A 14,701-nucleotide genomic window follows, 5' to 3' on the forward strand; every position below is an offset into this window, starting at 1 on the left:
CGTCAATCGTTAAATAGAAAGCAAGATACTTAAATGATATTTTGCCCATAGTTGGAACACTTGTTGAGTACTCAGCGAGTTTCAAAGACTCACTGAGTTTTTAAGCTCGATAAGTTTTTCCCGAAAAAACTCGCAAGAATGGAAAACTCAACCCAGGCAAAAAAATTGCTAATTAATCGGTGAGTTTTTCATTAAAACTCGCGGTGACTGTTAGAATTAAAAAACCCGCGCGCTGTGACGGCAATATAGGGTAAAATTTTCATTTTTTTCCTACGTTTGTTTCATTTGTGCACTCTCGAGGCTTGAGGTGTGGAGAGAAGAAGGTTTGGAGGCATTCTTAGCTGATTGCAAGTGATTCAAGGCGGATTTGAGTGATTTGTAGAGGATTCTAACTGGTTTTATAAGACAAATCTCTTTCAAGGTATGTTCTTTTTATCGTAGTTGGAAAACTTTTTATAGTTTTAAAAAATATTTTATTGTTTTTGTTGTTGCTTGTAAATGAATTCAAATCATTTAAAACCATTTTAAGTCTGTGTTTGTTTGAATCATTTGAAGAAAATGCAAGATTTTCTAAAAACAAACCCTAGTTGTTCCAACTTTGTTTATTCATTTTTCTATAAATTTATGTGTACGACAGTGGTTAAGCATTAAAAAAAATGACAAATCTGTAGGAAGAGTGGCCACAAACACCATGCCCATCTGGATATATAGGCACCCGGCCTAGAGATGCAAGAGATAAGGCGTGGTGGTATGCCTATGAAGCTCCAAATGATGTTGGGAAGGTTATATGCACTCTATGTGAAAAACTTATTTCTGGAGGCATAAACCGCTTCAAATACCACCTTGCAGGCATAAAGAAACATGATTCAAATCCTTGTCTCAAGGTAACTGAAGAAGAAAAAAGATTCATCAATGCCCTATGTGCAATTGCTGAAGAGAAAAAATTGAATAGGGAGAGGGCGAAATTAGTTATGAGGGAAGCCATAGCTAAGTCTCAAGGAGCTCCTTTTGATATGCAAGAGGAAGAAGCACTTGAGAACATATCAGGATCTCTTTGTGGCCCACGGATCCGCAAACAAAATGCATCTTTTGCCGGTTCCACTTCTTCTACATTTCCTAGTTCTTCATCACCATCCACATCAAGGATAGGGAGTTATTTTGTGCCTAGAATACAACTTTCATTAGAGGGCACTGGATGGTTAAAGGAGTTACGTGAGCAAATTGATATTGCAACAGCTGATTTTTGGGTTTTCAACAATATCTCAATGTATGCGACTGATAGTCCCTATTGGTTGAATTTGGTGAATGCAATATCAATATCGGGCAAAGGGTACAAGTCGTCTACTCGCAAGGATTTGAGTGGAAGGTTAGTATTTTACTATTTAGTAATTGTAAATAATTGTGATTCACTTCAGTTCATTGTTGTATTTTAAATCTTAATTGTTATTTCCTATTTTTTACTAACACTTTATTACACCTAAATTTTGTAGGTTGCTTGACTATGCGGTTGGTAGGGCAAGAGTATTGATAGAAGACCAAAAGAAAGAGTGGAAGAAATATGGCTGCACCATTTTATCTGATGGCTGGACAGATGGAAGAAGTAGAACCATTATTAATTTATGGGTTGCTTGTAAAGATGATTTGGTGTATTGGAAATCTGTTGACACATCCAACAAAGTGAAAAACGCGGACACATTGGCTTTAATGTTGGAGAATATTGTCGTGGGGGTGGGAGTAGAGAATGTGGTGCAAATCATCACAGATAATGTAGCAGCAGGTAAATTAAATTTTTTATGTTCAATATGAATCATGAATGTAATGCTATGGTACTATTCAATTTAGATTTGATATAAATATGGAAAGTATGTAACTAATTATTGATTTTTTACTAATCTTTTAGGTAGAATCCTCTAAGAGAGGCATCCCACACTTTTTTGGTCACCTTGTGTAGCACATGTCCTTGACCTTCTTTTGGAGGACATAGGAAAACTTGATTAGGTGAGTCCAGTTGTGGAAGATGCTAGGCGAGTCACCAAATATATCTATAATTACCCATGGGTTCTCAGTTTGATTAGAAATACCACTAAAGGCAAAGATTTGGTGAGACTTGCTATGACAAGGTTTGCAATGGTGTACTTGACGTTGCAAAGTATTCTCGAGCACATATTGGTTCTGAAACAAATGTTTGTGTGTGCTGATTGGGTTGCTTCATCTTACTCAAAGAAGCCCGAGGGAGATGCTGTGGCATAGATGTCTTTATGATAGTTTTTTTGCAAAGGCTAAGGAGATTGTGGAGGTAACTTCAAGAATCAAAACATTATTTTTAGTTGATTCAAGTTACATTATTAATTCATAACTTACTATGTTATTAACTAATTCATATTTTTCAAATTTCAAATGTAGATGTCTATGCCCTTGGTTAGAGTCTTGCGCATATGTGATGGGCAACAATCCCCAAAGGGAGGTCTTTATGAGGCCATGGATAAGGCCAAAGAGGCTGTTAGAAATTACTATCATGTAGATAGACTCAGATTTGACCCCAATTGGGAAATAATTGATAGGAGATGGAACAATATGCTCCACCAATCCATTCATAGAGCAGGCTACTTTCTCAACCCCAAATTCAGGTACTATGATTGTCCTTGAAGTTGAGATTTTACTAAGACTTTATTTTTCTTTACATTTTAAGGTTGTCTAGTAAGACTTGATATCATTTTCTAATTGTTTTAGGGCTGATGATTCCTACTCAGATCCTAACGAAGAGGTCATGGAAGGTCTCTCTAAATGCATCGAGAGAATAATATCCAATAAAGTGGAGAGAGACCTTGTTGTGATCGAACAAGTCTATGTGGAATCAAAGGGTAATTTGTTCTCTTCTATGCTAGCAAAGAGAGCAAGATCTACTCAAGCACCAGGTAAAGCGTCAAACTTTAGAACTTTTGCAAATTGATAAGTTGTGTTTTCTGATTATCTTTTTTCATTTCTTTATAACTTTTTATATTTTGTTTGCAGATGCTTGGTGGGCAAGTTGGGGTGCCAATACCCCCAATTTAAAGAATTTTTCTCTTAGAGTCCTATGCCAACCTTGTAGTGCATCCGACTGTGAGCACAATTGGAGCTTATTTGAGTCCATCCACACAAAGAAAATAAACAGAATGACTAAAAAACGGCTTAATGACCTTGTTTATGTGCACTATAATCTTAAGTTGCGCATAAAAAGGGCACAGAATTCAGCACTACCTAGTCCACTTGATTTGGAAGAGATAGATCGTTATTCTGATTGGACAGCATAGGGACCAGGTCCGTTGTTTTCATCGGATGAGATTGCTGATTTGGAGATGCAGGCCATGGAGGGGGATGCTGGAACAAATTTTCATTTCACAATGGATGACATTGAGGACGAGGACGATGATGATTCAAGCTTTGAGGACAAGGCATTACTAGTGTCACATCTAGGAGGAGATACATCCTCTTCTAGGATGTCAAGCTAGCCAATAGGGATGTCGAGCGAGGAGGCACAGCCACAGACTTCACAGACTTCACAGTCACGCAGCTCATGCCCTATCCCAGTGCGGGGCACTTCTTCGAGGACTAGACCCCCTCGCTTTCTTGCTACTGTAGCTGGAAAGAGGAAGATGTGATTGTATTGATGTATTTAGACTTTTAGTATTTACTTCTAGTTTGACAGATTGAAACCATTGACTACTTTGCTTCCTGCCATGAGCATTCCACATGAGAATGCAATTTTGTACCCACCATGCATTTATATATATCTAAACTCTGCTTGTTTCTTTTGTGTTCTCTTTAATTAACTTATTAGATTCATCTTCTCATTAAATTTTGCAAAAAAAGTGTATTTTTAATTAAATTTCAGCCTTTTTTTAGGTTCCCGAGTTTTCTTGAGTTTTTTTAAAAATCGCTGAGTTTTTTCCGATTAAACTTTTGGGGGGCTTGGCGAGTTTTGCCTTTGGTGAGTTTTCCAACTATGATTTTGCCTTTGCATGTGCTAGATCTTCACTTTTGTCCTTCAAATCTAAATCCCGACGTGATTATTAATGATTGCCTTAATTCAAACATTAACTATTTACTACCTTTCCACAAGTGAAGTCATGCATGAGTGTGTTAGACTTGACAAGGCATCCAGCTATAGTACATTTGCTCTTTGGATTTCGTGTCACATCAAGCTAGGGCCTAGCAACGATATTGCACGAGAATCGAAAAGGAGTTGAAACGATGAACTCGTTGAACTTTTGAACTTGGTTCAAATGGTACAATTGGTACAAGAGGTTCAAGGTTACTTCGTTTCATTCGCAAATGGTTCATAGGGTTCATGAGTTTCTTAAGAAAAATTTGAATCTTTGGACATGGCCTCAATCAATACATTCACAAGGAAATCCGGGGATAAGACTTGGTCAACAATAGGCGCAAAGGAATGATAGTAGGACGAGGTTCGCAGATGAATTACTGAAAGGGTTTATTGTACGTCAAATTGCAACTGTCAATAGGCAGAACCAATGGTTCAAAATAAACAAATTGAAAGCAAGGGCGAACTAGAAAAATAAAAGTGGCAACTCTGAAAAATCCCGAACTAACAACAGCGAGGTCAGAGATCCCATTCCAGAGAAAAAGATGAACTTGTCTCTATCATTGGTGTAAGAATAATGAAACCTCTGATTTATACATAGGAAGGGTCATCTAGATCTATGGATAACCCTAATGTGTGGATCTTACCATTTTCAAGTGTAACAATATAAGTGATGGCATGGAGTTCTCACTATGATTCAGAACTATGGTTAAGTTTTTATTTTGACACTTCTAAGCTAGTTGGAAGATGCTTGATCATTTAATTTGGTAGTTGTTGAAAAACATTAGTACTAACCAAGGTGCAGTTATTACAATAAAAAGTATAATTTAGGGCCGAATCATTCCCTGTATCGGCAATTAAAGTGTTATTAAAGGCCCATCTAAATGGGAAATGATGAGGCCTATTTATTCGTCTATTTATGGAACTTGTTTTTATTTTCACTTGATAGGAAAAAGAGGAATACTAGGGGAGTCCAAATGAGGCCCTCCATATATGAGAAGAAAAGCTGATCATTCAGTCCACAATATTTCAAATTTCAATTTCAAAATCATACATTCAAAAAATGAAAATCCTTTGTTGACAAAATCCTAAGAATAAAACTCTTTTGAATTCAATCTTGTCTTTGGGAATGACAAATCTCATATTTGCTTGAGGATCATGTTTGGGCCTATTACATGTAGTTCTGTTCATATTTGCAAGCAAATTGTTTGGCCATGTCAAAGCAGAATTATTTTGGAAATTTTATATATATGCACAGGTGTTCCTACATGATATTGTTCTCCTTTCAGCAGATTAGGCAGGTTTTATGCCCTCAACAGCTCTGCCATAATTTGTGTTGCTGTGCCTGAATTAAAGTTGTCTACACTCTAGATCCACACAAATATTCATTCCTCAAATTCATCAAACCGTTGGCTATGTCCTGGTCAATTTTCATAATAAACAAGTGCTGTCTTTTGGTCTATCATCTTGCTATTAATAGTGGAATCTATCTTTCTACTACATTTTGCTGACATACATCAGATCTTTCCAATGGTTAATGAATTTCTTTAGCTTTTTTCTGCTTTGCAGAGAAGTGATATATATATATATATATATATATATATATATATATATATATATACATACATACATACTTGACATAATCATGGTGTCTATTGAAATATATTATCGATAATGTCATTTATTTACCCTTGGAAAATTTATTCCAGAACTTAATAAATTTAATGGTGTCTACTTACTCTTATCTTTTATGTATTAGAAACAATTCTGAGATGCTATTTTATCTCTGCTTTTATTTTTCATTTCTTTAGACTGCAGGAACTGGGTAGCCTCCCCTAAAAACCGCAGTGTATCCTGTAAAATTTTAACACGACTAGTAACGCTGGCTTGACATGCCTTATCCATACCTTGGAGTTGGGGAGATTGGTTGCGACCTTGTGCCTACCCCAGGAAGCTCTTGCCAAGCAAGCCAGAACCCCAGCCCGAAATACTACTTTATTGGATACCTTTAGGAATTAGTTATTCATTTCTAGGCTTTTGTATAAATACATATTATTGTGGTAAGTAGTTTCTGATTAACAAGATGCTGCTATAAAGGGGCTTCTTATGCTATATGCTGTATACTGTCTTAATTCTGAATCTATTATTGTTTGTGCTCAGTACTGCATTAGGTATAATCAACATCAACTACCAGTATTTTATTTCATTTTCAGGTAGCTATCATTTTTGAAATATCTTTTGTTGATCACTGTAAGAGTGTGATTTGCATAGTTTAGTGTTTACCTTCAGCATTCACTTCTTTTATTTCCAAAATCAGAAAATACAAAATATTGCATATTTCCTAAAAAAACTTAAAAGGGGACATTACACTTACGCTTTATTTAGTATGTGTTGTGCAATGCATTATAATCAGTGACATGAACATAAATTGAATAATTCTACAGTCCAGAATTCAAGCATTAAAATCTCATTTTTATTCTCTCTTATTAAATATATTGTATTTGTAAAATGTGAGGATTGATTGCTTTCAAACAGGTAGTATAAAATGTATTTCAAATAGAGATGGGATTCACAATGTTGATAGTGATTTACATGGAAATATATAACAAAGTATCTTATCAATCTACTGACATGAAAATGCAGAATGATGATTTTGCAAAATGCTAGATCCCATAGTGATCATAAGCCAGCTATTTCTACCGAAGGCTTTAAGCTCTCTGAAAGAAAGAGAGATAAGTAAAATTTTCCTAAAAAAGAAGGATATTTTGAATGAAGGGATAACAAGGAGCCACAGCCTTGGATAGCTGAGGAAATCATAAACTGCAGAATCCTGAACAACCTACAGGAAGGAGCACCTTAGCCATTAGGCTGCAGCATAGAAGATAACAAGAAGTCTACTAAGTTGAATGAATCAAAGTTAGCAGTGTACAACTACAAAATGGACAAATATAAAATACCCAGTGCACCATTGGCCATTTTCTTTTTCAGGTCAAGTTAATATTGACAAGGAGGGAGGACTTTGGGGATGAATAATTCTCCATAGTACGGTTTGAAATCTACCGCCAGCCATTTCCTAGAAGATGATTGGTATGGAGAGAGCACTCAGATTAAGCAGAGGAATTCGGGTAGATGGTACTGCAAGGATTTACAACATGATGGCCAGTTCTGTTTTGGAACCAGCTTGCCTTGAAGCATTTGGTCAATAATGGTAAAGTACAAACTCACTTTTACAACTACTTTATTTTTCTTTCAGACGTATATCTAATGAATTTCTTAAGATAAAATACAGAATGAGGCTTTTGCAAACTGTTGAAGGCAATGAGCGCTCTGTAAGGAAGAGGGATATAGGTCTAGTGGTAATAAGTGAGCTATTTCTATAATAAGCAATTGGCTCTCTGTATGGAATAGAGGTGGTATGAATTTCCCTAGAAGGATGTGGATATTTTGTATGAGAGGCTAACAAGGAGCTCTAGTTGTGCTGCAGAAGCCTCAGTAACCTATTGGAGGGACCATATTAGCCAGTATGCCCCAGAATACAAGATAACAATAAATGTGTTAAATGTAATGAAAAAAAGCTTGCAGTATACAATAACTATAAATATTAAGTATCTAATGCAATATTGGTTATTTTCTTGATCAGGCGAGATTCATTTTTAACAAGAAAGTATCTCGGGGAGGAATAGTTCGCTATAGTACGGATTGAAATCTACTGCGAGCCATTTCCTAAAAGACAATGGCTAGGCTAGAGAGTTGGGGCACTCGGCTTAAGAGGGAATTTTAATTTAGAGGTTGTATTTGATACATATCTAAGAGAGAAATCACATGGCCTAGAAATGGGTAAAGATTAGTTAGAATTAGTCGATGGGTCCGTAAAGCATAGATGGGTTTGTATTTGATCAATCAAATAGAAATCCATCTATGCTTTACTGACCCATTGACCAATTCTAACTAATCTTACCCATTTCTGTTTTGTGTGTTCCTCTCTCAGTTATGCATCTTATTGAATCTGTTAAAAAGAAAATATAGAATGCCCATCTTGGAAAAAGCTATGACTAGTAGTTATCATAAGACAAGAAATTTCTGTCCAATGCAACAATCTCTCTAAAAGGAAGAGAGGTTTACAGGTTCCCCTAAAAGGATGGATATATTCTATTTTGTATGAAGAGCTGACAAGGAGCTGTAGCCTTGGATAGCTAAGGAATGCTGCAGAAGCATCATTATCCTGTAGGAGAGATCATAATAGCCAGTAGGCCTCATCATATCAGATAACAATAAATCTACTAAATGTAATAAGCCAAAGTTTCTGGTGGACTAACACAATCAATATTAAATATTTAATGCAATTTGGCCATCTTCTTGATCAAGTCGAAGTTGATTTTGACACAGAAGTAGTACTTTGGGGAGTAATTATCCTTAGTATTGATTAAAATCTACTTAAATTGATTTGCTAGATGACGATTGGTATGGTTGAGGATTGAATACTTGGCTTATAAAGAGTAACATTGGGTTAAAATTTGTATGAACACACGTTCAGGATGAATGCTCCACAAAGAAGGATCAATAGATCGGAAGGAGCAATCCATGGAGAGATTTGGCGCTGTCACTGGATTCTGCAGTTGATAAGATTATGCCCCCTACTATTCTATCATCGTTGCTAGGCTAGAATGGTAGGGTATTTGAACCCCAAATGACGTTGGGGCAGCAGGGTGGCCCTCTGTACGAGCACATCTATGCTTCACGACCCCATTGAGTGATTCAAACTAATCATAGACACTTTTATGTCCTCTGTATTTCTCTTACAGATATTTAAATCTGTATTTTCTAATGTGTAATATCATCCTTCTACTAAGGTACAATCTGCATTTTGCTTTATTTAATTCTTAGTTTGAAGAAGCTTTCCATATTATGTGATATATTATTTGTAATTATATATAAACTTCCCAAGTAATTTGACTTTTCTTTTGTTGTTTATGGATTTCCCTGTATTATATTTGTTTTCCTTTGTCCTTTTGTGTTGTAATAGTTTATTTACATACACAAATATTTAAGCATACTGAGTGCCAAAATCCTTTGTCCTAACCAGACAAGTTGTTTACGTGTATATAGTATGTACTATGTATAAATGTAGTATTTATTTTTGAAGGTTTTTATCTGATTGCTCAATAATATATGTTGTGAAAGACAGGGCAGTCAGGTTTTTTGTGGATTTCGTAATGGTGTAATTGCCACTGTTGATATAAGAAGTAATGAATCGGCACAGTTTGCGACCATACACAGGCATGCAGTACGTCATGCTGCGAACAGTTTTTCATCAAATGATAGTTCTTCACACTCACTTTCTGGCAAATTTCGGGTACACATTAAAACATAATGCATCTACTAAGTATTTGCATATTTTTCTTTTTAGATGTTTATTGCATTTAGGAAAATGGTTATGTTTATTGGTAGAATGATCATTTGATACTCACAAGACTAGCTGTTGAAACTCTTAGGCAGAGACATTTCTTGCAACCCTATTATTGGACAAATGTAATTATTTCAGTTCAAAAGATGCATTTTTTCCCAAAACAAATATGATTTTTATCTACTAACTTGCAATGAAGAAGAAATTAACTCAATGATTCTGAATTTGATGCTTTTTTTGAAGTATCAATTCTCACTTTTTAGACTGGTAATTTGTCCAGCTAAAAGGAAATGTAAATCCATCTGATGCAATTGACATGCCCACAGCTGTATGCAGGTATGCTTTTATAACTTTCCTTAACTGTCATATATGTTTATTATGAAATAATTTTCACTGCGACTTTTTTGGCTTAATATACGTCAATAATTATTACATGCAGATTTTCATTTGGTGTTGCTTTGTTTCTAGCTTGGCAGCGCTTCAGTCTGATGATAAATATTTACTTGCTAGCTCGATGAATGGAACTGTAAGTATTTATTTGAGTTCATTAGCTACCTTTATATCTTTGCATTGTTCATTGTAACAAAGGTGAATCCACAATTCTTGTTTGCATAAAGTGACTATCAGCCTCACAGCCAATGTAGTAAAGTTGACAGCCCAAAATTTTGAATCTGATGTTTCTTATGTTGTTTTTCCTGCATTCTTTCTACTTATTGCAACAGCAAATAAATTAGTCTAAATTGATATATACAATAGAGTTAAAGAGGGTCTATTTATAACAGATTACACGAGGATGATTATGAAATAATGTGCAACAAGTTTCCTTATTCTGCAGTCTATTATGACTATGGATTTTCCATACGCTCACAATTTATAACTCATCCTAGCCCTTGGTTTGTCCCCTTAAAAGAAACAAAGAGGTAGAATCAGTCGCACAATCTTCCCATGCCTTCTTCTCTTGCCTTCTATAGAATACCTCTCAAGTCTTGCTTTTCATTTGTCAACTTAGTGATCCTGCCCCAGAAAATCAAACAAGAGTGTAGGCTCTAGGTCCTTCTAAACCCAAATCCCTGCCTCTTATGGATTTTGGTTGGCCTATTTTTAGAGTATATGTTCAAGAACGTTCCAATTGAAGGATTTTATATTTTTGTAGCCTTTTGCTTCAAAACTATTGAGATTTGATGATCGCTATTCTACTTATGTTTATGATCTATCTTCCAAGATTTGGAGTAAGAGCTGTACAATCATCTTTTGCCTTCTCCATCTGCATGCAAGCACTTTTTATAAAACTTTATAACAGTTTCTAATTAGTCTAAGAATTTTGTGGGAAGAAACATGAAATTCTTCGATTCTCTCCACTTTTACTTAGCTCTTAAGTTGAGCTTAGAATGAGGGCAGCCTGCTTTTGCAGTTTTGTTTTTTATGTTTAGTGAGTCACTTTCTCAAGTATCTTGTGTCATAATCTCTAGGACAATGTCAACACAGATGTGGGGGCGTTATTCTCAAGCTCACCGTCAAAGTCTGTTTTCAGTTCTGGATGCGTACTTGCATAGGAGTGCATTTTCTTACCTTTTGGGAGGTTGGTAAATCTTTATATGTGAATGCATGCAGATCTACTCCCCTTTGTCCATCACATAGATCAGTGATTCAGTAGTTATTATCCATGACAGGTCTATAGGTATTCTTTGCATGTTGGGTTAAGAATTATTCGCACAATGTTCTACATGCAGACTCTGGTATTGTGCTATGATCTATAGCAGTGGTTTTGATTCTAATAGAGTCTTCTGGTATCATTGAGGCAGTCCACATGGCTTGGGATTTGACTACCACTCCATTGATGATACCATGTGGTTGGGGGGTATATTCAGCAGTTTATTGTCTTTATTTAAATAATCTGAACACATAGAGAAACATAAAGGTATATTCAGCAGTTCATATCTTTGCTTAAAACATCTGAACACACAGAGAAGCATTAGTGTATTTCATTCAGTGTTTGGGTTAACATATAAACTATGATTCAATTGTAGATAGCATCTATCATCTGTTTAGTAGATTGTTATCCTCAGATGAAACTTGAGATGGTATTACATGTTGTAATGTTTGTTCATGACCATTTTATGTTCTCTTGGAGATTGATGAACATTGAATAAGTTGTGAAGAATATTGTCTATGTTTCTCACGTAGAAACAAGACTCAGACTCTGCAAACAATCGGCAAGACTTGGCAAAACCAAGTTTCTGGGGGGAGTCAACTTGGGTGAGTTTTTGGCAAGTCTTGGGCCCCAAGTATATTTCTTTAGTTGCAAGCGTTATAAGGGCATATATGCGGAAAGGCTAACTTCTTCTGGTTGGTTCATATACTTTGTTGTAGATGATTGTGAGAGTAATCGTAGTTGTGGTGAACCATTGTTAATTTGGAGATTCTTCAATTGCTCCTTCCATTACAATTTTACTAGTCTTATAATTTTTTTTAAGTCTTATTAACCTGTTATGGATTTTTTGGACATTCACATATTTTAACCATTCTCCTTGTCTTGATCCATTGATCACTCTAATTTCCCTTTTCTCATCTGTTCCAACAGCTTTGGAAACCCCCAACTTTCTTGGAGAGCACCACTGTTACTGGGAAAGTATTTTGATAGTGGTAGAGAGTTCCAGGACCCAAGGGAAGTGTAATAGTACCATCTGTTTGCAGATCTGACATTTTGGGTGCACTTTACAACTCTTAGAAAAGTAGCACTTAGGAATTGATGACAGGTCAGAATTAGTGTTTGGGGTATTTTATTATTTTCTGCAACTTTGCCATTATCTCGGGAATTTTTAATTAAATTAAATAAATTGTCTAAGCTTGCACTACTTTAATCAATTAATTATTTTATAAAATGACTCTAGGGTTTGGATATAAAGTTAATTAAACAAGGTTGCTTTGAGGATAAAAAGAGAAAACATGCATCTTTCAAAGAATTAAAAAAGCAACGAAAAAGTCACAAAAAGTGTATTTAAAGAGGTGTATTATATATGAACCCAGTTTGGAGAGCGTGAACATTATTCCTTCATTAGTGGAAGGGTGAAAAGTTGAAAACCCTCCAGGCAATCAGTTTTTGGAATGAAAAGTCACGTAGTTGATCAGTTGAACTTCTATAGGATTTAATGATTCATCAGCGTGCATGATTTTTGAAGATTGAGGAAGTTTTTGCCAAGTATCATATTAATATTTCTTCAATTTATGCACTTCATACTGAGTGGGTTTGGAGCTTATTTATGGCATTATTTGAAAGTATAGCTACTAGAATTCTTTTACAGATGAGAGTTGGACAAACTATAATTAAATATTTCTGTTTGTAGAGTGTTGAAATCAGCGAAGATACTTTCTTGCAAAGTTACCATGCTCTGCAATTTTCAGAAAATATTTGTTATAAGGTGAAGATCAGAAATTATGTATTGAAATTAATGTAGTTTATATGGTCCATACTTAACCATTTTGGCTAACCACACTCATGTGAAGGCAGTGGTGTTATTTCAAAAGAGGGTAGTGATTACTTTTATGGAGGAATTTTTCCATCTCAAAAGTTAAAAAGGCTTAAAAGCCTTCACAAATCTGTGGCCTTTGGAGGATTTTAGAGGCTGTTGGCATATTTTAGGGATTATAAATTTTCCTTTGGGGAATCATAACACCATAAAATTCTCCTGATTTGTATTAACTCAGTTTTATACAAGAAATCATGGGGAAGTGGTCTCTCCAATGAGTACTGAGCAGTCAGATTAGCATACAGGTGTAGTAGAATATTGTATTTCGCAGAAAAGCGAGTCAGAAATTTTATGAGAGCCACTTGACAGCAACAAAATTATCAGTAGCAGTTTGAAAAGTAAGAATTCGATACATCACAGCTATTGGGACACCATCACTGCTGCTGGATATTCACTCCACTGTAGTCAGTTTGTTAAATTTTCTACAAAAGTGTGCACTTCCGAATGATTGACAAATGAAGTCCTAAGTTTTCAAATTTAAAGCAATTATTAGGTTATTTTCTTACGTGCCTATATGTGCATGACAAATGTTTGTGAATATTCCCATATTTTGAAATAAGAGTTGCAGTTTCCTTAATTCAGAAATATTGAATGGTTTTCAACGTTCCACCATTTGATGAAATGCCTCTGAACTGAACTTAAAGAGTGGCAATTGTTGAAATTTTATTGGTAGGGACGTTATAATTTTAGTACTTTTCTTATGTGGACAGATAAAGCTGTGGGATCGCCGCTTGATTGAGAGAGGAGCCTTGCAATCTTATGAGGGGAATGTTAATTCACATACAATGATACAAATTGGTGTGGATCCAACTGAGACACTTCTTGCATCAGGTGAGTCCACATTATATGGAATGGGTTTGTTTTCTAGCTCTGGAAAAGGAACATCCGAGCATCATATAATGATTTTGACTTTATTTAATGTAACTAGGTGGCGAAGATGGTGCCATCCGTCTATGGAATGTGAAGACTGGAAAGCTTTTGCACATGGAAGCTGGTTTCTCGTCACCTGTTACTACAATATGCTGGCCAAAATACAGAAGTAAGGGTTTTCTGATTCGTTTGTTCCAACCTGAAAAGACTCTTGGATTTAGATTTGAGTTTTTCCCTTGATTTTGTCTTTTACTCTTCCTTTTTGATACAGATACAAGGGAGTCATCCAAGCAAGAAAAATTCTATGAAGGTGCTTCTTTTGAACAGAAGTTTTGTTGGGGTCTGTGGCTTGGATCTTTTGAGGGGTTGCTGTATATGCATGGAAGTGCTTGATATCACTGTTCTTATCTGACCAAGCCATTTGCAAAAAAAGTTGTATGACACTATGCTGGTTAAAACTGTGTATAAAGTCATTTCGTCTGATCTGAGTTCACCAAGAGAATTCCTTCGTTTTCTATTTTGCCAAAATTGGAATCACTTTTTTGGTTATATTGTTTCAGGAAATCCAGGTCATCCTCTTTCTCTTTCTGTACAACTGTACTAGCATGGCTTTTAATTCTTGACAATGCTTTTTACTAAAATAGTCTGCAGCAATGCCATGTTTTGCAGTATACACACCTGTAAGATATGTTTCCTGAGTTATCGAGTCTTTGTTCATAAATTTTAGTAAGTTTTAGGATCATACTGCTCCAAGTGACATAAAATTCAGCCAATATCTTTTGAAAATGATTTATCTCTGTTCATTGTTCTGTACAA

The 14,701-nt window shown here is 35.5% G+C and overlaps 1 protein-coding gene across 1 annotated transcript in view; it reads left to right on the top strand.

Moving 5' to 3' along the window:
- LOC149530204 (Transducin/WD40 repeat-like superfamily protein) overlaps positions 1-14,701 on the top strand; it is a 121,058-nt gene extending 106,357 nt beyond the window's left edge. Inside the window, exons 8-13 of the mRNA XM_089809261.1 lie at positions 9,270-9,437; positions 9,769-9,824; positions 9,957-10,014; positions 13,726-13,846; positions 13,944-14,054; positions 14,157-14,701. Of these exons, the coding sequence (XP_089665387.1) occupies positions 9,270-9,437; positions 9,769-9,824; positions 9,957-10,014; positions 13,726-13,846; positions 13,944-14,054; positions 14,157-14,278 (636 nt within the window). The 3' untranslated portion in view covers positions 14,279-14,701. The remainder of the gene's footprint in view (positions 1-9,269; positions 9,438-9,768; positions 9,825-9,956; positions 10,015-13,725; positions 13,847-13,943; positions 14,055-14,156) is intronic.

Source organism: Cupressus sempervirens, chromosome 11, assembly GCF_028749045.1.
Source record: "Cupressus sempervirens isolate cs-2001-9-10 chromosome 11, ASM2874904v1, whole genome shotgun sequence".
Classification (NCBI taxonomy): Eukaryota; Viridiplantae; Streptophyta; class Pinopsida; order Cupressales; family Cupressaceae; genus Cupressus; species Cupressus sempervirens.